Source organism: Macaca nemestrina, chromosome 10 (assembly GCF_043159975.1).
Source record: "Macaca nemestrina isolate mMacNem1 chromosome 10, mMacNem.hap1, whole genome shotgun sequence".
Classification (NCBI taxonomy): Eukaryota; Metazoa; Chordata; class Mammalia; order Primates; family Cercopithecidae; genus Macaca; species Macaca nemestrina.
Window position 1 is genome coordinate 131,057,465 of NC_092134.1, and position 24,945 is coordinate 131,082,409.

The 24,945-nt window shown below is 36.0% G+C and overlaps 2 protein-coding genes and 1 pseudogene across 2 annotated transcripts; all 3 read left to right on the forward strand.

Annotated features, from left to right (window-relative positions):
• Window positions 1-2,184: 2,184 nt before the first annotated feature.
• On the forward strand, window positions 2,185-4,526 carry LOC105465912 (taste receptor type 2 member 20). The gene has a single exon (XM_011714561.2). The coding sequence runs from the start codon at window positions 2,613-2,615 to the stop codon at window positions 3,540-3,542; it is 930 nt and encodes a 309-aa protein (XP_011712863.2). The 5' UTR covers window positions 2,185-2,612; the 3' UTR covers window positions 3,543-4,526.
• Window positions 4,527-13,644: 9,118 nt separating this feature from the next.
• LOC105465913 (taste receptor type 2 member 50) lies at window positions 13,645-14,667 on the forward strand. Its single transcript, XM_011714562.2, has one exon. The coding sequence runs from the start codon at window positions 13,721-13,723 to the stop codon at window positions 14,618-14,620; it is 900 nt and encodes a 299-aa protein (XP_011712864.1). The 5' UTR covers window positions 13,645-13,720; the 3' UTR covers window positions 14,621-14,667.
• A 7,146-nt stretch (window positions 14,668-21,813) lies between these two features.
• LOC105465920 (zinc finger protein 669-like) lies at window positions 21,814-23,556 on the forward strand (annotated as a pseudogene).
• Window positions 23,557-24,945: the final 1,389 nt, after the last annotated feature.

A 24,945-nucleotide genomic window follows, 5' to 3' on the forward strand; every position in this document is an offset into this window, starting at 1 on the left:
TAGATTATTTTAAAAGGAACAACTTTCTAAATGAAAACTGATTTTCAACAGAAAAATGGAAGGTAGAATTCAATGGAATCATGTCTTCAGTGTGTTTCAAAAGAATAGAGGACCTGCATAAACAGAAATCTAAATGATATTTTTCAGCTAAAATAAAAAACATTGAAAATACAAGGTTAAACTTGCAAGAAGGAATAAAAATTAACAGATATGATAAATATGTGCATAATTCTTAATGAATGTTGACTGAATAAAATAACGTCTTGTTGAGTTAAATATGTAATTGATAAGATATATGCAAATAGCAACAAAGAGACTGGAGGTAAAGGTGACAGGAACAAATTTAGTTAAATTATTGTTTGTACTTTTCTATGTCTATGAGGAGAATTTGAACACCACATTTAATGACCCTGTAATAGGAATTGCTTCAAATGATATGTGAAATAATACTCATAGTAGAGTTACTCATAATAGCTCAAAAATACACTGCCCAAAATATATATTAACTAAGGATGATTGAATGATATAAATGATTACAGTAAATCCATACAGTGGAACAATATAGAGAGGTGAAAAGAAATGAATCACATGTACATGCAACTATGTAACTAAATTTCAGAAACATGATGCCCAGTGCAAGAAGCCATGAACAAGAAGAACACACAGGACTGCACCTATACACAGTTCAAAGCAGAACAGACCAAGCTGTGGAGTTTAGGGTTGCAAACCTAGTTGGTAAAGCATAAAGAAATTCAAGGAAATGATCAGCATAGATTACGAATATTGCTTGTCTCAGGAGATGTAAATAAAGGTTTAGGCGCTTGGAAAGTGGCCTGGAAGTGGACCTAGTCTGTTTGCAGTGTTCCATGTCTTACCCTGCGTAATGGTTACATGACTGTTTATGATACATTGCTCTTTCCTATTTTTGTTTTGGCCCATTTCAAAGTGTGTATTATAATTTTATTTTAAAAATTACAAATTAGGATAAATGTCACATAAAAATTATTAATTGCTCTGCTCATTTTATACTTAGGGGAAAAATCCACCATTTACGTACATTCTTATACAAATCAAGAGAGCTAAAGTGAATTCTTATTTTAGTTGCAAAATGGAGAAATTTGAGATGCTATTACCTACATCCCCCAGATCTTTCCCAACATTTCCTTCTAGTTTTAGATATTTACCTCATATTACAAAAACTTTGACATTTCCAACCTATTTTTCCTTCGGCTCCTGAATTTCTGACACAACAAGGGTGCACATATTTCTCACACTCTTGTTTTATCAGAGTGTCTATATCACTTAGCTTTTTCTGCAAAAGAAACTTCTCCAAAACCACATTAGATATTTATATCTCACATGCTTTTGGATTCTGTTTTCTTAAGCTGGGGTTTTGTGGATGGCGCTGGTGATTTGAGAGGTTTCAAGCTTTGCCTCTTGGATCTAGTTAAAGTTTGGCTGATTTAAGACTGGGTCAGGCAGGGGCAATGTGACTCCATGAGTTACTCATTTTCATTCTGGAAACAGTATGTTAGTGTGGACATGTTCTCATGATAAATGGAAAAGAGCAAGAAAGCCTAATATGCAACCATTTCAAATTTCGATGTAAAGCGTAGTAATTTTCTGTTCATTAAAGCAAATTACATGATCAAACTCAGAGCCCTAGTGCAAGGTTTTCACTATACCTGTGGTGGGAGGATACTGCAAAATTATGTGACAAAGATCTGGTACTCAGGAATATTTACAAGCTTTCAAGTAGCATTACCAAAAGCCTAAGGATGAGAGACATGTTTCGTGAGTATTATTCACTGGCTGAAAATCCGGCATGGGAAAAATAGGACTAATTCCACCAGGATGAGCTCCTGGAAACTCATTTTCCATTTCATAAGTTATTAGAAAAAAATTCCTTTCATCCTTGAAGGGTGAAAGTGTGTGTGTGTCTATGTGTGTGTGTTTATGAGTTTGTTAATACTGATGCCATACAAAAGTATTGGTTTACAGCAACCAAAGTATAAGGAGTATTGGCTTTCCTGTGGTTCCCAATAAAATATTGGGTGATTTTGATAAAAAGTTTAGATTCTGTGTATTTAAATCTGGCATTAAAAAATAAATCCATAGTGATTATGATCCTACATGTGATCAGGCTCTTTTAACAATCTAAATACTTGCTGTGTCATCTATGTACTGGGTATTAAAATTTCCCTAACAACTGAAGGGCTGAACACAAATTATGGAAATGTGAAACAAGGAAAAAATTGCAAAGCAGTGAAAGAAGATATGTCTTTATTTGAATGCTAGCAAATGAGAATCCAGCTTTCCGTTCAACATCAGTCAGAAAAATTTCAGCCTATAGCAAGAACAGAGACTGTATGAATAATAATTAATTTTAGCTGTTTTGGGACTGACAATATTTTCCATAAAGGCAGCATTGAACTCATTCATTAGTTTAAGCTGGTGCTTTCCTGTTGACATTGTTCACAGAATTTAAAAGCATAAAGGATGTCATTGAACATTCAGGAATCAAGTGCATATTTAATCTAAAGTCTGAATATTAGAGGAGTCACAACCAGTGACATTAGGCCTGAACTTTTTACTTGCTTTTTTGTTTTGACATGATGAGTTTTCTACCCATTGTTTTTTCCATTCTAGTAGTGGTTGCATTTGTTCTTGGAAATTTTGCCAATGGCTTTATAGCACTGATAAATTTCATTGCCTGGGTCAAGAGACAAAAGATCTCCTCAGCTGATCAAATTATTGCTGCTCTGGCGGTCTCCAGAGTTGGTTTGCTCTGGGTAATAGTCTTACACTGGTATGCAACTGTGTTGAATCCAAATTCATCTAGTTTAAAAGTAAGAATTTTTCTTTCTAATGCCTGGGCAGTAACCAACCATTTCAGCATCTGGCTTGCTACTAGCCTCAGCATATTTTATTTGCTCAAGATTGTCAATTTCTCCAGACTTATTTTTCATCACTTAAAAAGGAAGGTTAAGAGTGTAGTTCTGGGGATAGTGTCGGGGGCTTTGTTATTTTTGGTTTGTGATCTTGTGGCGGAAAACGTGTATATAAATGTGTGGACAAAAGAATATGAAAGAAACATAACTTGGAAGATCAAATTGAGGAATGCAACGTACCTTTCTAACTTGATTGTAGTCACGCTAGCAAACTTGATACCATTCACTCTGACCCTGATATCTTTTCTGCTGTTAATCTGCTCTCTGTGTAAACATCTGAAGAAGATGAAGCTCTATGGCAAAGGATCGCAAGATCCTAGCACAAAGATCCACATAAAAGCTCTGCAAACTGTGACCTCTTTCCTCATACTATTTGCCGTTTACTTTCTATGTCTAATCGTATCATTTTGGAATTATAAGAAGCAACAGAAAGAACTTGTCTTAATCCTTTGCCAAGCTATTGGAATCATATATCCATCGTTCCACTCATTCATTCTGATTTGGGGGAACAAGAAGCTAAAGCAGAACTTTCTTTCAATTTTGTGGCAGGTGACTTGCTGGGCCAAAGGACAGAACCTGTCAACTCCATAGATTCACCAGAGGTTCATTAGGGTGTGTTTTCTAGCAGAAAACAAATTGATGGTGTCCGGAACATTTTATATTTCCTACAAGTTTTTGCATAGTCTATGTATTTGAGTAATTTACAAAAGTAGAATTAGAAAATTCTTTTACTTAAGTTTATTATATAAAAGTATATATATGTGTGTGTGTATGTCTGAATGTATATGAAAACTTAACATTTACCATAACATACCTTTAATCAATTTTTCATATAAACTGTTCAGTTATACAAAAGTAGGATAAGAAATTTGTCAGAATTATGAACCCATGTGTGTTTCACACATATATTTTATTGTATGATATTTCGTTTGAGGAATTTATGATCTCTATTTATAATTGAGAACTTACACCTTATATCAGAAAATTATTGGTGTTGTTGATTGTAATTTGTATTATGTATATGTACCGTAGTGTATGTAACTGTTTAACTATCATTGTTTGAGCCTGTAATTTTTTTGGATGGTAAGGAAATTTAATTCTAAATCAATGATGAGAATGTGTCTTTGGGGTAGGTTTTTTTTTTTTGTTTTTTTGTTTTTTGTTTTTTTTTAATCATGAATTCTTTTTTTTTCTTTCCTTTTTTTTTTTTTTTTTTTTTTTGAGATGGAGTCTTGCTCTGTTGTCCAGGCTGGAATGCAGTGGCGCAATCTTGGCTCACTGCAATTTTCACTTCCTGGGTTCAAGTGATTCTCATGCCTCAACCTCCTGAGTGACTGTGACTCCAGGTATGTGCCACCATGCATGGCTAATTTTTTTTTTTTTAATAGTAGAGATAGGGTTTCATCATGTTGGCCAGGCTGGTCTCGAACTCTTGACCTCAAGTGATCCACTGCCTCAGCCTCCCAAAGTGCTAGGATCATAGGCGTTCATGATGAATTCTTATTTTATGTATAGTATAAAGCAAATACAATTATTGTTAGATAACGACGCACAAAATAAAATTCAAGGGTGAAATATATATCTAGTGTACATTTTTTTATGTATATCAAAAGCAATACTGAGGAATATTAGATTTAATATAGTATGTTAATAGCTTACAAAAAATCACTTCTATAAAAAAGATGAAGAAACATGATCATGAGCTCTTTTCAGTGCTGTTATAAGTTTCCATATGCAATTAGAAAAGTCATCTCTTCCAGTTTTTGAATTAAACAAAAGCTTTTTTGAAGTTGAGATCTGATGTTATATATTTTAGTTTTTTGTCTAAGCCACCTCTGAGCTCCTGAATTACCAATTCCCTCCTTTATCTTCCATCCTTAAAATCCCTCAAAAAGCTCAAATTTTCCTTACTTTAAAAAGAAGCTCAATCTAAAGAGGGTATAGAAACGACGGCATCTATGAAATCTATATATTGATGATAGGAAATGCCTTAAAGATACGTTTTATTATAATCTTGGTGTAAATGATGAAATGATAGAAAGTGTGTTGACATATTCACTAATAGCAAGTTATATTATAAGAAGAAAATGTATAACCTAGTTCAACAGCTAAATTCTGTGTGACTATTAATTTCTGGTGTTATGCAATTTTAACAAAATTATCTAAATCTTAAGATAAATCATCTCCACATCTGATTTGTTTGTTTATCATATATCTTCCCTGGTACAATGTAAGTACCATAAAAGTGGAGATCATATAGATCTTGCTTACTGTAGACATAAAGACAGCACACAGAATAGTTATTCAAAAATGATACTTTGATGAACAAATTTAATTGGCGAATGAACGAATACATGAACTATATTGGGGTGGTGAACCAATGAAAATGTAACACATCACAAAATCTACAGTTGCATGAATATTTCTGTTCTGGTTTCAGATTGAAGTTACAGGATTATACAAGAAGAAGAATTTCTCAGAGCAAAAGTTAGGCTATTCCCCAATTCTAGGGGAAATATCACTATAATATAGCATTGATGCAGCTATATTGGATGTGTGACACAAAGACAAAATGGAAAATAAAATCAGATGGAATATTACAATACTTTTTACTTAGCATATAAAAGAGTTTTGCATATGTGCACATATCTTTTCTATTGCAAACTATATATTTGTATTGTGGTATTTCTAGCTGGTTATTACATAAACAAAAATGACATTTCATTTAAAAAATTTAATTATCAACTATCTTACTAAAATATATTTTTAGATAGTATTTTTAATATCCTTTCTAAATGATCACTTTAATCACCATATTATAAACTCATAGAAAAATGAATGAATAATAATTATAACACTGAATGAATATCTTAGTCTCAGGGGTCTAGAACTAGAGCAAATGTCTGATATTAAAGTGCTGACATTTATTTGGAAGGAGGTCCATGGCAGCAAAAGCCGGGTCATATGGAAATTGAGGCAAGAGAAGATGTGAAACTATGTGTTGTGATGTGTGATATGACTCTGCTGACGACCACTTCACAGTGAGGTGAGAGAGAGCATGGCGGTCATCAGATGTGTGCACTTGGCTCCCAGGACTTTTTCAGAAGGGCTGCAAGAGGAAAACACAGCCAGCATTAGTCCATGGAAGCAACAGAGGAGGGAGAACATATCTGCTCAGCTGTCTTCTGTCTTCTATTTCCCACTGGCCAGGGTTTCCCTGAGGCAGAATTACCATCTCTGTTGTTCTGCTTTCCATCATCCAGTCCCTTGGTGGAGGTAATGAAAGTCAGACCTCATGCCCACAATGTGGTGATCCATTCAAGTCTCAAATGGAAGGGTGATGTGGGTCAGGCAAGCTGCTGACCAGGGGAATGGGAGACAGTCAAGTGAATCTGAGGAAGCACATGTTTGTGCCCGATGCAGTCCACTCCTTGTGCCACTCAGATGTGCTCATGCCCTCCAATCATGGCTGACTTTATGAGCATATAATTTCCACTGTTGCACAGGGTCTTGTGCTTAGAGATGCGCATGCTTAGAAGCGCTTTATACTTGGGTTAATTTTCTGCACCTGCTGTTTTGTTTTTGAGACAGAGGGCACTCCTCTGTTGAAGAGGGAATGGTTTTGCACTAATTTCCTAGGGGTTTGCTCTCCCCTCTCCTGTGAGCTTGTGAGAAGCATGCACAAAGTCCTATAATGCCCACTATGCATGCATGCCTCTAGCAGGTCTGAATTCTGCTGGATTGTCTGTCACAATGAGCACAGCAGCTTGGACTAAAGCCTACGTTTGCTAGAGTCATTTTTTGTTCTAGTTCTACTTAAGACCAGTAGCCTTTGGAAACTTCATTAGTGAATCAGAGCAATATCCTCAAATGTGGAATATGTTGGCTCCCAAATCCCAGGAGGCCCAACAAATATTGTGTCTCATTTTTAGTGACAGGAAATAGATGCATACAGAGCAACATGCTGTTTACTTTAAAAAGGGTATTTCAGCACGTGGACTAGGAGCACTGGACCCCTAAAATCATCATCTATGTTATAGGTCACTGAATCTTCTTGTTCATCTTTCTTCTTCTGATATTTTACTTCTGTTCAATGTTATGGTATTTTACTATATTTGAGAAACTCACCATCTCCTGCTTTTCGGTTACAATTAATGCAATATTATTAATATATTGAGTTAGCATGATGCTTTGCAAAATGCCAATTAAACTGAAAACAGAAGTGACATAGCCCTGACATAAAATGGTGAAGCAGTGCTTTCGTTCTTACCACACCAAAGCAAATCATTTTGATTTTCTCTCCCAATGGATGTAGATTAGAAAGCATTCACCAAATCAAAAGCCTCATACAAAGAGCCAGAAACCATGTTTTCTCAGTGAAGGTACCACATCCTAGAGAGTATCTTCAAGCGCGATTTATGTTTATGCTGATGTGCATTCATCCTATAATCCATCTGGTTTTGGCAGACGCCAGATAGGTTAACTGAATAGGGATCAAAAATGGACAACCACCTCCTGGAATTTAGAGTTTTTTGTCACGTCGGTGACCAATTCTATTCCTTAGACTATGCTGTTATTATGTTTTACTCATTTTCTTGACAGAAGAGGAGAATTTCAGAGAACTCTTTTTGGTTCTACTTACAATAATGTCCCCCTTAATATACAGGTCTGGAAGCAATGTGAGAGTTCTGCTAGCTGTTGAAACTGTTCATTTCAATTTAACATTCTGGAAGAGATAATAAATATAAACCCATTAGATCCACCTTAGGTTGAACATGAGCCAGAGCTTTATGCAGCGTCTGACTTTCAAAAACTCCTACTCCAGGACTGGTGAGGTGGCTCACACCTGTAATCCAAACAATCTGGGAGGCTGAGGTGGGAGGAGCACTTGAGACCAGGACTTCCAGATCAGCCTGGGCAAGATAGCAAGTCCCTGTTTGTTAAAGAAAATAAACTGATTGTGATACTGTGTGCCTGTAGTTCCAACTACCTAGGAAGTTCTGGCAGGGGGATCAGTTTAGCCCAGGAATTTGAGTCTGCAGTAAGCTATGATTGTGCCATTACACTCCAGCCTGGGCTGCACTCTAGCCTGGGCAAACAAACAAGACTTTGTCTCTAAAAACAAACAAACAAACAAATGACCAAAAACAAAGCCTCCCATTCCATTCTGTGAAACACGGTGTCTTTTTTAGTACTCAAATATTATTAATGTTATTTCAGACCCCATGTTTAAAATTCTGAGAGTATGAATATATGTTCTCTCCTCTGGGTACTGTTATGGCTACAGGTGAGATGACTACAGGTGCTTGAGAAAGGGTCAAGTGAATATTTCCTGAATATTTTTGTGGTGAATCTTCAGTGTCATTTACTGAGGGCATGTAAGTTTTCCTTCAATCATTGAACTCTGCTTCTCTGAATTGGGTCAGTCCTGAGAACTGGCTGAGGGTTTTTGATTTTCAACATCAAAGGCTGACCTCAAGAGTCAACTTTTTCAACTTTGTCCCCTCTTGGTTTAAAATTATTTAGCAAAGTATGAAGCCTTTTCAACTATTGGCCTATCAACTCATTTAAATGAGGTTGTTACTGTCGCCACTCCATTAAATCTGACATTTGCAAGATCACCAGTAAGTCTGTGTTGCCAGTGGTTAGTTCTCATGTTACATGCCCTATGAGCAGCACTGAATATAGTTTATTTGCATTTCAGGATACTGCCCTCTCCTGATTTTATCCTTGTTCACTGACACAACTTCTCAGTCTCTTTTGCTAGTTCTTCGTCTTGTCTGTAAACTGAAAATATCAGATTGTCCAAGGTCTAAATTCTTCAATCTCTAATAAACTATGTCTGTTTTTTTTTTTTTTTTGGTGATCTCATGCAGTTTCCTTATAGATAATTAAGCCAAAAGGTTTAATAGAGAGGAATAAGGCTGTTTATTCATATGTATTATTTACTTATATACATATAGTTACATATATCAAATTATATAACCCTTTTTTTCAAACATCAAAGTCACATTTAAAAGTAACAATACTAAAAATCTATGGAGAAGGTGGGAGCATCAATAATGCTTTTACTTGAATTTCTACTAAATCAGAGTGATAGTGAGCAGATAGCTAATTAAGTTTTATTTAAAATAGCAATGTAGATATTGATAGATTGATAAGTAGGGGATTATCATTATAGAAAAAATGATCTAAGTAAAGAAATATGAGAAATATGATGATTGATTAACCCATTTTGACTTCTTGCATTTGGTACAGTTAATGTCTCAGTATCTCAGTATTCTGTTTTTATATTTTTCTCTATGATCAATTAATTATGAGTTAATTTTTGTGTATGGTTTGAAATAATGGTCTACACTCATGTTTTATTGTTCTGTTTTTATTCCCACTTCTTAGGTAAGTTCATCTAGTCATAACCTTAGTTACTTTCTGTGTGCTATTGATGCCAATATTTAATCCTTCAGCTCAGACATCAACCCTGGTCTCTAGAATCCGATCTCTAAGAGGTCATTTGACATCTTCATTTGGATGTCTAACAAGAACTTGAACTAACATGTCCAAATCAAAATAGTGATCTTCCTCTAGTCTCCAAAGTCGTTTCTTCTATAGCCTTTCCCTCTTCTGTTAACGACCACTTCAGTCTTTCAGATGCTTAGACCCAAAACACAGAGTTAACATTTTCTCTCTTTCAGAACTCATCTCTAAGGCATCAGCAAATTTTGTTGGCTCTACCCTCAAAAACATACAGAATCCAATCCCTTGTCATCACTTTTGCCATACTCGTCTAAACTGCTGCCATACGTAGCCAAGATAATTGCCATCAACTCCTAATTATTCTTTCTAGTACTGCACATCCTTTTCTCTTGATGTATTTTCAAGGTAGCAGCCAAAGAGAGCCTGTGAAGATGCAAATTTGATCATGCCATTCTTCAGCTCTAGATTTTTCAGTGGCTTCTCATCTCATTAGAGTAAGGTCAAAATCCTTACAAAGTCCTGTAATCATTAGAGTGATTCAATTTTGTCTGCCTGTCTGTCCTAAAATGCCTGGCTCATCCCATGCTAGCAACACTGGACTCTGTGTAATTTCTTGAATATACCAAGAATTGCCTCAGGGACTTCATATTTGTGTACCTTCTTCTTGGAATGCTCTTTCTCAGAAATCAACACTAAACACTACCACTCATCAAACATCACTGAATCATTGAGGCCTTCTTGATTTGATTTTTGTATATGGTGATAAATAAGCATCTAGTTTCATTTTTCTGCATATGGATATCCAATTTTCCCAGCACCGTTTAGTGAAGAGACTGTCCTTTCCCCAGTGTATGCTCTTGGCACCTTTGTCAAAAATGAGTTCTCTATAGGTGTGGATTTGTTTCCACATTCTCTATTCTGTTTCACTGCTCTATGTGTCTGTTTTTATGCCAGTACCATGCTGTTTTAGTTACTATTGCTCTGTAGTATACTTTGAAGTCAGGTAATGTGATTCCTTCAGTTTTGTTCTTTTTGCTCAGGATAACTTTGGCTATTCTGAGACATTCATATATTTTTAGAAGCCATTAAACTTCAGATGAGATAACTAAAACCAATTAAGATACAAATGCCACAAGATATCAAAGACCAATCGAAAATCTGAAAACTAGGTAGAAGAAAAAGATTATGTAAAAAGAAACAATTGTCTAAATGACAATCTTATTTTCAACAGACAAAATTGAAGCTAGAATTCAATGTAATCATGTCTTCAGTGTGTTTCAAAACCATAGCAGACTTTAATAAATAGAAATTCAAGAGAATATTTTTTAGATAAAAGGAAAATTATTAAAAATATAAAGCTGAACATGCATGAAAGAATAATAAATAATGCAAGTGGTAAATATGTGCATAAGTCTAAATAAATTTTGAGTTTATAAAATAAGGGCTTCTCTTTGGGTTCAGTTTTAGATTAATAAGATATATAGAAATAGCTATATATAGTCTGTAAGTAAAGGTATAAAAAAGAAAATTTAGTTAATTTAAATTTGGAATTTTCTATGTCTGTGAAGAGAATTTGAAAGCCATATTTGATGACCTGTAATTCTCTTTCTATGTGTATATCCAAAGGAAATGAATCAAATGATATATTAAAGAATGGTCATACTAGAATTATTCATAACTGTTCAAAAAAGAAACCCCCAAATATGTATCAACTAAAGATGAATGAATCATTATGACACATTCGTACAATGGAATAATATAGAGAAGTGTAAAGAAATGAATCACATAAAGATGCAACTATGTGACTAAATTTCAGAAACATAAAGATGAGTCCAAGAAGCCATGAGTAGGAACATACAGGACTACACCTATATATGGTTTAAAGCAGGCAAAACCCTGTCACAGAGTTTAGGATTACTTACCTAGTTGTTAATGTGTAAAGAAAATCAAGGCTGGGCATGGTGGCTCATGCCTGTAATCCTAGCACTTTGGGAGGCTGAGGCAGGTGGATCACCTGAGGTCAGGAGTTCAAGACCAGCCCGGCCAACATGGCAAAACCCTGTCTCTACTAAAAATACAAAAAGTTATCTGGGTTTGGTGGCATGCACCTGTAGTCCTAGCTATTCAGGAGGCTGAGGGAGGAGAATCACTTGAACCTGGGAGGTGGAGGTTACAGTGAGCCGAGATCATGCCACTGCACTCCAGCCTGGGTGACAGAGCGAGACTCCATCTCAAAAAAAAAAAAATAAAATCAAGGAAATAATCATCCTAAATTATGGCTATTGCTACTGCAGGGTATGTGAAGAAAGGTGTAGGGGCTTGGAGAGTGGCACAGAGGTGGACCTAAGCTATTTGCAATGTGACATGTTTTGCCCTGCATGATGGTTGCAGTATTTACGATACATTGCTGTGTTTACCATTTTTGTTTTCACCCATTTCTAAGTGTGCATTATAATTGTATTTAAAAATTATTAATTGGAGAAAAGTTTCATAAAGAATATTAATTATTCTGCTCATTATATACCTTGCAAAAAATTCACTATTTATATACATTTTTATACAACTCTTGGAGAGCTGAAGTAGAAACTTTTAGCTGCAACATGTGGAAATTTGAGATGATGCTACCTGCAGCACACAAATCTTTCCAAACATTTTTTATTACCTTTAGTCATCTACCTCACATGCCAAAACTTTGCCACTCCCCATCTATTTTTCTTTTGGTTCCTGAATTCCTGACAAAACATGGGTGAATATGTTTCCCCACACTCTTGGTGTAGGATAGTACCTACACCAAGTACTTATATCAGTTATACACTATAGTATCTATATCAGTTAGGTTTTTCTACTAGAGAAACCCCTCCAAAACTACGTTAGATCTTTTTATCTCATATATCTTTGGATTCAGGCTTTCTAAGCTGGGTTTGGTGGATAGCTCTGGTGACTTGAGATGGGCCAAGTTCTGCATCTTGGAGCCAGTTAGGGTTTGGCCAATTTAGGCTGGATCAGGCAGAGGCAAACTGACTCCACTAGTTTTCATTCTCATTCTGGGAACAGTGTACTAGCCAGGTGATAATCTCATGATCAATGGAAGACAGCAAGAAACTCCGAAGTGGAAGCCATCTCAAACCTCTGTGTGAAGTCTACCAATTTTCTCTTCATCAAATAAAGTTGTATGAGTGAGCTTCAAGTCCAGGGGACAGGTAATCACCCTGCTTATAGTGGGAGGATACTGCAAAATTATGCATCAAAGAGTGTGGTACTCAGGAATATTTACAAAATTGTTGAACATTTTAATTAAATAATAAATACTGAAACATTAAACATTAAAAAGACTTGAGAGTAAGTGCACCAAATGCTTAAGCATGAGAGATATGTTTGATGTTTGATACTTTTTCTTTTTCCTCAGTGGGAAAATAAGACTAATTTCACATTGATGGCCTCCAGGAAACTTACTTCCCATTTTGGAAAGTATAAGAAAATAATTCCTTCCATCCCTTTGGAGTGTGACATATCTCTCTCTCTCTCTCTCTCTCTCTCTCTCTCTCTCTCTCTCTGTGTGTGTGTGTGTGTGTGTATGTGTGTGTGTGTGTGTGTATGTGTGTATTTATTTACGAGCATGGTAACTATAAATTCGTACAAAAGTATTGGTTAGCAGCAACCAGATTTTAAGGTGTATTGGTCTTCTTGTGGCTCCCAAGAAAACCTTGGATGATTTTGATTTAAAAGTTTGGACTCATTCTGTTTAAATATAGCACAAATAGTAAATCCATTATGGTGGTGATCCTAGTTATGACTAAGTTCTTTTAAAGAACTTAGACATTTACTGTATGAACTATTGACTCGAGGGTAAAATTTTCCTATCCAACAACTGACGTTGTTGAACACAAATTATGTATAAGTTAAACAAGGAAAATATTGCAAAACATTGAAAGAGAATATGTCTTTATTTGCATGCTGGTAAATGAAAATTTAGGTTTCACTACCACTTCATTATGAATAATTCAAGCCCATCACAAGAACGGACATTGAATGAATGAGTTAATTTGAGCTGTTTTGAAAATAAGAATGTTTTCCATAAAGATGACATCAAACTCATCCATTAGCATAGGCTGGTACTTTCTTGTTTGACACTGGTCACAGTATTTAAAAGTAAAAAGAATGTTACTGCACATTCAGAAATCAGGTGCACATAAAATTTAACATCAGGGTATTAAAGAAATCACAGCCAGTGATATTAGGATTGCATTTTCTTTCTTTCTTTCTTTCTTTCTTTTTTTTTTTTTTTTTGTTCAGATATGATACCTTTTCTACACATTTTTTTTTCAGTTCTAATATTGGTTTTATTTGTTCTTGGAAATTTTGCCAATGGCTTCATAGCACTGGTAAATTTCATTGACTGGGTGAAAAGAAAAAAGATCTCCTTGGCTGACCAAATTCTCACTGCTCTGGCAGTCTCCAGAGTTGGTTTGCTCTGGGCGTTATTATTAAATTGGTATTTAACTGAGTTGAATCCAGCTTTTTATAGTGTAGAGTTAAGAATTACTTCTTATAATGCCTGGGTTGTAACTAACCATTTCAGCATGTGGCTTGCTGCTAGCCTCAGCATATTTTATTTGCTCAAGATTGCCAATTTCTCCAACCTTAGTTTTCTTAATTTAAAGAGGAGAGTTAGGAGTATCATTCTGGTAATACTGTTGGGGTCTTTGTTATTTTTGGTTTGTCATCTTCTTGCGGTAAACATGGATGAGAATATGTGGACAGAAGAATATGAAGGAAACATGACCGGGAAGATGAAATTGAGGAATGCAGCACACCTTTCATATATGACTGTAACTACCCTGTGGAGCTTCATACCCTTTATGCTGTCCCTGATATCTTTTCTGATGCTAATCTTTTCTCTGTGTAAACATCTCAAGAAGATGCAGCTCCATGGTGAAGGATCTCGAGATCCCAGCACCACAGTCCACATAAAAGCTTTGCAAACTCTGATCTCCTTTCTCTTGTTATGTGCCATTTTCTTTCTATTCCTAATCATTTCGGTTTGGAGTCCTAGGAGGCTGCAGAATGAACCAGTTTTCATGGTTTGCAAGGCTGTTGGAAATATATATCTTTCTTTCGACTCATTCGTCCTAATTTGGAGAACCAAGAAGCTAAAACACATCTTTCTTTTGATTTTATGTCAGATTAGGTGCTGAGTAAAATACCTGAAACTCTCAACTTTCTAGATTCACAAGCGGGACATCGCGTGTGTCTTCTAGGAGAAAACAAACTGATAGTGCCTGGAACATTTTATACTTTCTATTGTTTTTTCTGTAGTGTGTGTTTTTGAGTAATTTCTGAAAGCATGCCTAGAAAAGTCTTTTACCTAAAGTTAGTCTAAAAATATATCTATATATGTGTCTGTGTATGTGTATATGAAAGACTTAAAAGACATTGATAATAACATAATGTTAATCATATTTTCACAAGATGCCAAATTATAGAAAATGTGGTAAGAAGTTTCTCAGAATCATGAACCCATGTATATTTCACATATGCATATCATATTATCATGTTTCACTTGGAAAATTTAAGATCTTTACTTATAATTGTTAAGAACTGACACCTTATCTCAAAATCATTGCTCTTTTCCACTGATTTTTACCATGCATACGTACCACAGTGTGTTCAAACATCTAATTTTTGTGATAGTAAGGATACTCAATTCTAAATCAATAATGAAGTTTCACCTTTGGAGTAGTTTTTATTTCATCATGAATTCTAATTTTATGTTCAGTTTATAGCCAAAATAATTATTGTCAGAAAAAAGATGCACAGAATAATATTCAAGGATGACAAATACATTTAGAACACATTTTGTATATGTCTACCATAAACAGTACTGAGGAATATTAGATTTAATACAAATATGTGAACAGCTGAGAAAAAAGTCATTTCTATAATATGGATGAAGAAAGAAACATGATTATGACCTTTTCAGTGTTGTCTTAAGTCTCAACCTGCAGTTAGAAAAGTCATTTCTGCAGTTTTTGAGTTAAAGGAAACCTTTTTTGAAGTTGAGATCTGATGTCAAATATTTCAGGTTTTTTTTTCTTTTTTCTAAACCACCTCAGAGTCCCTGAATTGTAAATTATCTCCTCTATGTTCCATACATGAAATTCTTTTTAAAATTCACATAAAATAACTTGAATCTTCCCTACCTTAGAATAATACTCTATGTAAAAATAGTCTAGAAATTATAAAAATCATTTGAATTAAACTTTTTACAAATGTTAAAAAGGCATCTATGAAATCTATATATTAATGATAGAAAACATCTTAAATATATGTTTTATTATAATCTAGTTGCAAATAATGCAGTGAGAGAATGTGTTGACATATTCAGTAAAAGAAAATTCTATTATAGGAAGAAAATGTATAACATCATTAAACAAGTAAATTCTATAAATTGTATTAATTCTTTGAGTTATGAAATGTTAACAATGTTATCTAAACCTTGGGATAAATCATCCCTACATCTGATTTAGTTATTTGTTTGTTTATCATATATCTTTCCTGCTACAATGTAAGCCCCACAAAAGCAGAGATCATATAGATCTTGCTTGCTGTTGACTCCCAGGGCCTAAAAGACACCACATAGAATAGGTATTCAAGAATATTTTGATGAACAAGTAAATTGGTGAATAAAGGAGTAAACTATATGGGGGCGGTAAACCAATGAAAATGAAACTTCATCACAAAATCTAAAGTGCATAAATTTTTCTTTTCTGGTTTCAACTTGAGGTTACAGAATTATCTAAGAAGAAGCATTTCTCAGAGCAAAAGTATGGCTAGTATACAATTGTAGGGGAAATATCACTATATGATAGCCCTGATGAAGCCATATTTGATGTGTGATGGGAAGATAATGTGGAACATGAAAATCAGATTGTACCTATTGTGATACATTTTAAAAAGCATATAAATATAAAATATTTTGGTATATTTGCATATAATTTTTCAGTTGTGAATGATATATTTGTATTGTGATATTTCCAGCTGGTTAGTGTATAAATGAAAATGGCATCTCATTAAAAAAACTGAGTTAGTTACCAACTACCTTACTAAAATGTAACTTTTATATAATATTTTAAAATCCTTTCTAAATGAACATTTAAAATGCCATATTACAAACCCACAGAAAAATGCATAAATAGTAATTATAACACTAAACGGATATCTTAGCCTTGGGTGTCTAGAACTAGAGCCAATGTCTGATGTTAAAGTGATAACATTTATTTGGAAGGTAAGTCCAGAGCAGCAATGGCCGGGACACGTGGAAACTGAGGCAAGAGCAGATGTGAAACCATGTGTAGTGATGTATGATATGACTCTGCTGATGACCACTTCACAATGAGGTGAGAGAGACAGCATGGTGGTCATCAGATGTGTGTGCTTGACTCCCAGTACTTTTCCAGAAGGGCTACAAGGGGAAACCACAGCTGGCATTAGTCATAAAAGGGAAAGAAAAGGGAAAATGTATCTGCTCAGCTGTCTTCTGTCTTCTATTTCCCATTGGCCAGTTTCCCTGAGGCAGAACTACCATCTCTGCTGTTCTGCCTTCCACTACCCAGTCCCTTGGTGGTAGTTATGGAAGTCAAACCTCATGCCTACAGTGTGGTGTCCCATTCAAGTCCCAAATGGAAGGATGATCTGGATCAAGCAAGGTGCTGACCAAGAGAAGAGAAGACAGTCAAGATAATCTGAGGAAGGACATGCTTGAGGGCAATACCATCCACTCCTTGTTCCACTCAGATTTGCTCATGTTCTCCAAACAAGGCTGGCTTTATGGGCATGTGACTTCACAGTCGCACAGGGTCTTGTGCTTAGAAGCACTTATGCTTAGAGGGGCTTTATGCTTAGATTAATTTTCTGCACTTGCTGTTTTGTTTTTCAGACAGAAGGTATTCCTTTGCTGAAGAAGGAATAGTCTTGCACTAATTGCCTAGGAGTTTGCTCTCCCCTCTCCTATGGACCTGTGAGAGGCATGCACAGAGTCCTATAATGCCCACTATGCATGCCTGTAGCAGCTTTGAATTCTGTTACTTCATCTGGCACAATGGGCAAGCAACTTGGGCCAGACTCTGTATCTGCTATAGAGCCCATTTTGGTTCTCAGGTCGACATGAGGCAAGTAGTCTTTGCAAACTCGTTTAGTGAGTCAGAGAAATATCCTCAAATGTGGTATATGTTGAATTCAAAACCCCAATAGGCCCCCATAAAATTAGGTTTCCCTTTTAGTGATAGGAAATATGTATATGGCAACATGCCATTTACTTTAAAAAGGATGTTTTGACAAAAGGACCAGAAACATTGGACCCCTATAAACTTCATCTATGTTATAGGTCTTTGAATCTGCGAACTTTATGTCTCTTCTTCCAGTATTTTACTTCTGTTCAATGTTACAGTATTATACTTAAGGAACTTGCCACTTCTTGCTTATGAGTACCAATTTATGTCACATTATTAATATATTGAATTAACATGATATTTTTCAAAATGTCGATTAAACTGAAAGCAGAAGTGACATAGCCCTGACATAAAACAGTGAAGGAGTGTTCTTTTTTTTTTACCACACCAAAGCAAATTGTTTTGATTTTCCCCCACAATGGGTGTAGATCAAAAAGTATTCGTTAAATCAAAAGCCACTTACAAAGCGCTGGAAACCACATTCTGCTCAGTGAGGATACCACATCCTAGAGCGAATGTGCAAGTGTGACTTAAGTTTACGCTAATGTGCATTCTTCCTATAACCCACCTGGTTCTGACAGAGTCCAGTTAGGTTAACTGAATAAAGATATAAAATGGACCACCACCCCCTAGAACTTTTGAGTTTTTTTCTGTGGCAGTAAGCAATTCTGTTTCCTGGAGAATGCAGTTATTATGTTTTATTCATTTTATTGCCAGGAAAGTAGAGGTTCAGAAGCCTCCCCTTGGTCGTTCTTACAATAATGTCCCTTGGTATACAGGTCAGGAAGCCATGTGAGAGTCCTGCCAGCTGTTGAACCTGTCGATTTCAATTACACTTTTGGGAAGGGGTAACTACGATAAATCCATTAGATCGGGTTTGGGTTGGACGTGGGCCAAAGCTCTATGTATCATCTGATCTTCAAAAACTCATACTCCAGTCCTATTGAGGTGGCTCATACCTGTAATCCCAATAACTTAGGAGGCCAAAGTGGGAGGATCACTTTAGGATGAGAGTTTCAGATCACCTTAGGCAACATAGTAAGAATCTGTCTGTAAAAAGAAAAAAAAAAAATAGCTGTTTGTGGTAGTGTGTACCTGTAGTTACAGCTACCCAGAAGACTCAAGCAGGAGGATTGCTTTAGCCCAGGAATTCGAATTTGCAGTGAGCTATGATCGTGTCATTGCACTCCAGCCTGAGCAATCAAGCAAGATATTGTCTCTAAAAAGAGACAAACAAAAACAACCAAACAAAAACCAAAAAAGGGCCAGGCACGGGGGCTCATGCCTATAATCCCAGTACTTTGGGTGGCCAAGTGGTTGGATCACTTGAGGTCAGGAGTTCGAGATCAGTCTGGCCAACATGGTGAAACTCTGCCTCTACTAAAAATTAGCCAGGTGTGGTGGTGTTGCACCTGTAATCCAAGCCACTTGGGAGGCAGAAGCATGAGAATCACTTGAACCCGGGAGGCGGAGGTTGCAGTGAGCTGAGATCATGCCACTGAACTCCAGCATGGGTAACAGAGCGAGACTCCATCTCAAAACAAAACAAAAGAAAACAAAAAACCCAAAAGTAAAAACTTCACTTTACCCCATGAACCACTGTGTCTTTTGAGGTACCCAGATGTTAGTGTTAATTCAGTCTCCAAACTTAAAAGTCTCAGATAATATGGACGTGTGTTCTTTTCTCCGAGGACTGTTATCTGGGGAATAGCTACAGGTCCTTGAGAAAGCAACATAAGACACACCCTGAGTATTCTCGCAGTGAATTTTCAATGTCCTTCATCAAGAGGACTTAAGATTCCCTTTAATCATTGAACTGTGCTTCTCTGAATTGGCTCAGTCCTGAGAACTGGCTGAGGGTTTTTGATTTTCAGTGTCAAAGACTGACCTCAGGAATCAGCTTTTTCAACTCTTTACCCCCTTGGTTTATAGTTATTTAGCAAAATATGAAGCTTCTTCAACTATTGGCCTATCAACCCATTTCAATAAGGCTGTTGTCACCACTTCATTGAATCTGACATTTGGAAGATCACTGGTGAGTCTGTGTTGCCAGTGGTTAGTCTTCGTGTTGCATGCTCTATGAGCAGTACTGAACATAGTTTATTTGCATTTCAGGATGCTGCCCTCTCCTGATTTTATCCTTGTTCACTGGGCGCCACTTCTCAGTCTCCCTTGCTAGTTCTTTCTCTTGTCTCTGAATTGAAAATATCACACTGCGCAAGGTCTCAATTCTTCAGTCTTTAATCAATCAGGCTTGTTTTGTTGGTGATCTCATGCAGTCTCCTTACTGATAATGGAGCCAAATTGTTCAATAGAGAGGAATAAGGCTGGTTATTCATAAGTATTCATATATATTATTTATTTATGTTCATCTATTTACATATATCTAATTATGTAAACCTTTTTTCTTCAAATGTCAGTTGCATTTAAAAGTAACAGGACCAAAAATCTAGGGAGAAGGTCAGAGGATTGATAATATTTTCACTTGAGTTTCTGCCTACTCGGAGTGATAGTGACTCAGTACTCAGTATCTAGTTTAGTTTTATTTAAAATAACAATGTAAAAATTGATAGACTGATAGGCAGGGGATTATCATTATAGACATAATGATCTAAGTAAAGAAATAAATGGATAGAATTATGATTGATAAACCCATTTTTGATTTCTTGCATTTGGTACAGTTAGTGTCTCCAATATCACAGTAATCATAATTCTTAACTTTTTGCTCTATGATCAATTAATTATGAGTTAATTGTTGTGTGTGGTATAAAATAAGGGTCTAAATTTATGTTTTTTCTTTCTCTTTTGGCTCTTACTTTTTAGGTAAGTTCATCTGGTCATGGCCTTACTTTCTTTGTGCTGATGATGTCAACATTTAATCCTTCAGCTCAGAACTCAACTCTGAAATATTCAACTCATATTTGAATATATAATAAGTTGATTATTGTTCATGGAATAGAGAAGAATGCAATGCATTTTCCCAAGTAGATGTCAGCCTGGTTTTAAAGTGCATGTGATTTCTTTTTCTATTTCTACAGTGCCTATTCTCTCATTCATCAACTTTCCATATAAATGCTGGGTCATTAAGACTTTTTTCCCCCTTGGTCTGCTTGCTCATCTCTCTGCTAATACTGTGCTGTCCTAAATATTTTCATTTGAAAATCTTAGAAGTATGTTAGACAAGCCATCACTCTTTTTATAGATAACTAAAAATCATTAGACATTTGTCACTTTTACTACGTATGAAAAAGTAGTTTTTCTTGCCTAAAACAACCTGATTTGGGAATTTATGTGCTGTCACAGGATTAGCATCTGGAAGTGGTAACATTAATGTCATTTTAAAAAACATGTGTCATATTTCCTCTTATTCCTTTCTGCCTTGACATTGTGCAATAGAGATTTTAAAAATTATTGTATTCATATTGTTAAATATCAATTATTGGTTTTATTTACTACTCGATTAAATTTAATAAGCCTACTCTCTCTTGGTGTAATCACATGGAATGGGCTCAACTCCCCAGTTAACAAGTGACAGCACATGTAAAATATTGTCTACCAGGTAAACTCATTGAACACTTACTGTTCAGACTGTGTTTTGGTGTCTGGCTCCCTAAGCACCACTGCAGTGACACAAAATAATAGATTTTCAGCAGAAAAAGTTTTGGCAAATATATTGCATAAGCCATTTAGATGCAGTGAGTCATTCTTATTACTTGGGTTGGTGGAATCCCTTTCAAAATGTAAGTTACTAATACAAACAAAGATTGAATTTTGTAAGCAGTCATTTTTAAGAATAAGTAGTCTCAGGACTGATAATATTAACTCACTTATGCACATCAGGTAGAATTTATTATGACAGATACTAGAAATGTACAAAGTGAAGTTAAAAGGTAACTCCTAGCAGCACATCTTACTCCCTGGATTCTCTAATGAGATGGATGTTTCTACTTTACTGTTGCCTTTTTGAATAGTTCAATTCTAGCATTAGTACTGCTGTGTGGGAGGGAGTATGTGTGAACAGAGTAAGAGTTGTGACAATCAAGTCATAGAATAAAAGCTTGGAAATTTTAGAATCATGTAAACAGCTTATGAATTGAGTATAGATTCCCAGTGCTGTCAGTCTCACCCATCCTTCTATCCACATGTGTGGATAGGATTCCGTGGCTTTTGAGGATGTGGCTGTGAACTTTATCCAGGAGGAATGGGCTTTGCTAGATTCTTCTCAGAAGAATCTCTACAGAGAAGTGATGCAGGAAACCTGCAGGAACCTGGCTTCTGTAGGTGAGAATGACAACACATTTCACTTAATTACAGAAGTATTTCCCTATCATCAGTGCTATTTGTGATTTGGAATGTGGCAAGGGAATGTTTTGGTGAATAAATCAGGCATGGGCACTGTGTACAATGAACATGAAATCTAGTAATGTTTCTATAGTTTGTAATAATTCATGATTATTTTGTGGGTCTGCATTTTAGGAAACAAATGGAAAGACCAAAATATTGAAGATCACTTTGAAAAACCTGGGAAAGATATAAGATAATTTGCATTGAGAAGGGGAAATAAAGTCCTCTGAAGGAATCTTAGCATGTCATGAACTTAAAAACAAGCAATCAAAACAAATAAGAGTCACTTGAAATTTGTTTCTTTTTAGAAAAATTTCACCCAAAATGTAACGTACTTCAGTGTAGCAGTCAGTGTTTGGAAAAGAGTTTACTTGAAAATAGTACTACAAAATTGTGTATATGAATCTTACTATTTTGGTCATAGCCATGCAGGTGGTAGCTGTGTTTTCAGTAGTAACCCATTTAATTTCAAATAATTCAGTCATGGCAAAAAAAAAAAAAAAAAAAAAGCATTTTCCCTGGTATTGGTAGCAGTGTAAGTCCAAGACCTATTAATAAGTAGAAAGTCATTAAACCAAGCAATAACAATGTGCTTGTCATTTTTTTACAGAAATAATATGGTACAGAGACTGTGTGAAAGCAAACAAGGTAATCAGTATGATGGACAAGTTGTCAGCCAAATTCCAAATCTTGATCTGAATGAGAACATTTCTACTGGATGAAAACAATGTGAATGCAGTATTTGTGGAAAAGTCTTTGTACGTCATTCCCTCCCTAATAGGCACATCCTAGCTCACTCAGGATACAAACCATATGGAGAGAAGCAATATAAATGTGAACAGCGTGGGAAATTCTTCGTTTCTGTTCCAGGTGTTAGAAGACACATGATAATGTACAGTGGAAATCCAGCTTATAAATGTACGATATGTGGGAAAGCTTTTTATTTTCTCAATTCAGTTGAAAGACATCAGAGAACTCACACAGGAGAAAAACCCTATAAATGTAAACAATGTGGTAAAGCGTTCACTGTTTCCGGTTCTTGTCTAATACAGGAATGAACTCACACTGGAGAGAAACCCTACGAATGTAAGGAATGTGGGAAAACATTCAGATTTTCTTGTTCTTTTAAGATGCATGAAAGGACTCACACTGGAGAAACACCCTATAAATGTACCAAATGTGATAAAGCCTTCAGCTGTTCCACTTCCCTTCATGACCATGGAAGCATTCATACTGGAGAGAGACCCTAGGAATGTAAACAATGTGGCAAAGCCTTTAGTTGATTGAGTTCCCTTTGTAACCACAGAAGTACTCACACTGGAGAGAAAGCCTATGAATGTAAACAATGTGACCAAGCCTTCAATCGCCTCAGTTCCCTTCACCTCCAGGAAAGAATTCATACTGGAGAAAAACCCTATGAATGTAAGAGGTGTGGTAAAGCCTACACTCCTTCCAGTCACCTTACTCGCCATGAAAGGAGTCATGATATAGAGGCTGGGTGTAGTGACTCAGCCTATAATCCCAGCACTTTGGGAAGCCAAGGTGTGTGTATTGCTTGAGCCCAGGAGTTCATAACTAGCCTGGATTAAAACAATGTGAAAAAACCTGGGAAACATGGTGAAACCGTGTCTCTACAAAAAATAAAATAATGCCGGGCACGGTGGTTCACACCAGGTACTGAGGAGGCTGAGGCAGAAGAATGGCATGAACCCCGGAGGCGGAGCTTGCAGTGAGCCGAGATTGCACCACTGCACTCCAACCTGGGCAACAGAGCGAGACTCCATCTCAAAAAAAAAAAAAAAAAAAAAGAAAGACAGAAAGAAAATAATTAGCTGGCCATGGTGGCACATCTCAGTTGTCTTAGTTCTTTGTCAAGGACATAAAAAGCCATGGGGGTTGGGGGGAACCCTGTGCATGCAGATCACGAGGTCAAGAAATCGAGACCATCCTGGCCAACCTGGTGAAACCTCGTCTCTACTAAAAATACAAAAATTAGCTAGGTGTGGTAGCATATGCTTGCAATCCCAGCTACTCAGGAGACTGAGGCAGGAGAATCACTTGAACCCAGGAGGCGGAGGTTGCAGTGAGCCGAGATTGTGCCATGGCACTCCAGCCTGGCGACAGAGTGAGACTCCATCTCAAAAATAAATAAATAAATAAATAAATAAAGCCCCTTGAATGTAAGAAATGTGGTAAAACATTTACTCTTTCCCATTCCCTTGTAAACATGAAAGAGCTCACACTGCAGACAATCCTTATGAATGTAGGATATGTGGTCAAGCCTTCAGATTTTCCTGTTTTTGAAGATTTGGGAGGACTCAGAGTGGAGAAAAGCCTTTTGAATTTAAATTTGTGGTAAGGCCTTCAGTTGTGTTAGTTCCATTTGAAGACATCAGCTCATTCCTGAGAAAAACGCTATGAATGTCCCGAATGTGGGAATGTTTCATTTCTCTCATACCCACTGAAGGACATATGAAAATGCACACTGTAGCTGGCTGGACCTTGTAAATACAAGAATGTATACAGGATTAAAACTCTAATAGTTTAGAAAGTGCAAGAATATTTTCAATTTTAACATTTACTTGAAAAGTCATGTGAAAACTCCCACTGGAAAGAAGTTCTATAAGTGAAGCTTTTCTAATTTGGAAAGCCTGATGCAAATTAATTATCGTGCAGTGCTTGAAAAAACTGTATGAAATCTAACACAAGTTACAAGTGTATTGTTTTCATCAGTGGCTCATTCTTAAAGAGTCTTGAGTATGCATTTCACCTTGTTTTGCAGGGAAACCTTGAGGTGAGAGTTCTGTCAATGCTCTTTAAGCAGTAGTACTTGAATTTCAGAGATAATGATATTTTCTTAAGTTTGTTGGTAGAATTTTTGTCTCTTCATTTGATAATGTGCTGGATTCATGGTTGAATTTTGATGTTTTTCTAATATGTAGGTAAGT

Excerpts from the sequence above, each read along its gene's own strand:
- LOC105465912 (XM_011714561.2), top strand. The coding sequence starts at position 2,613 with ATGATGAGTTTTCTACCCATTGTTTTTTCCATTCTAGTAGTGGTTGCA.
- LOC105465913 (XM_011714562.2), top strand. The coding sequence starts at position 13,721 with ATGATACCTTTTCTACACATTTTTTTTTCAGTTCTAATATTGGTTTTA.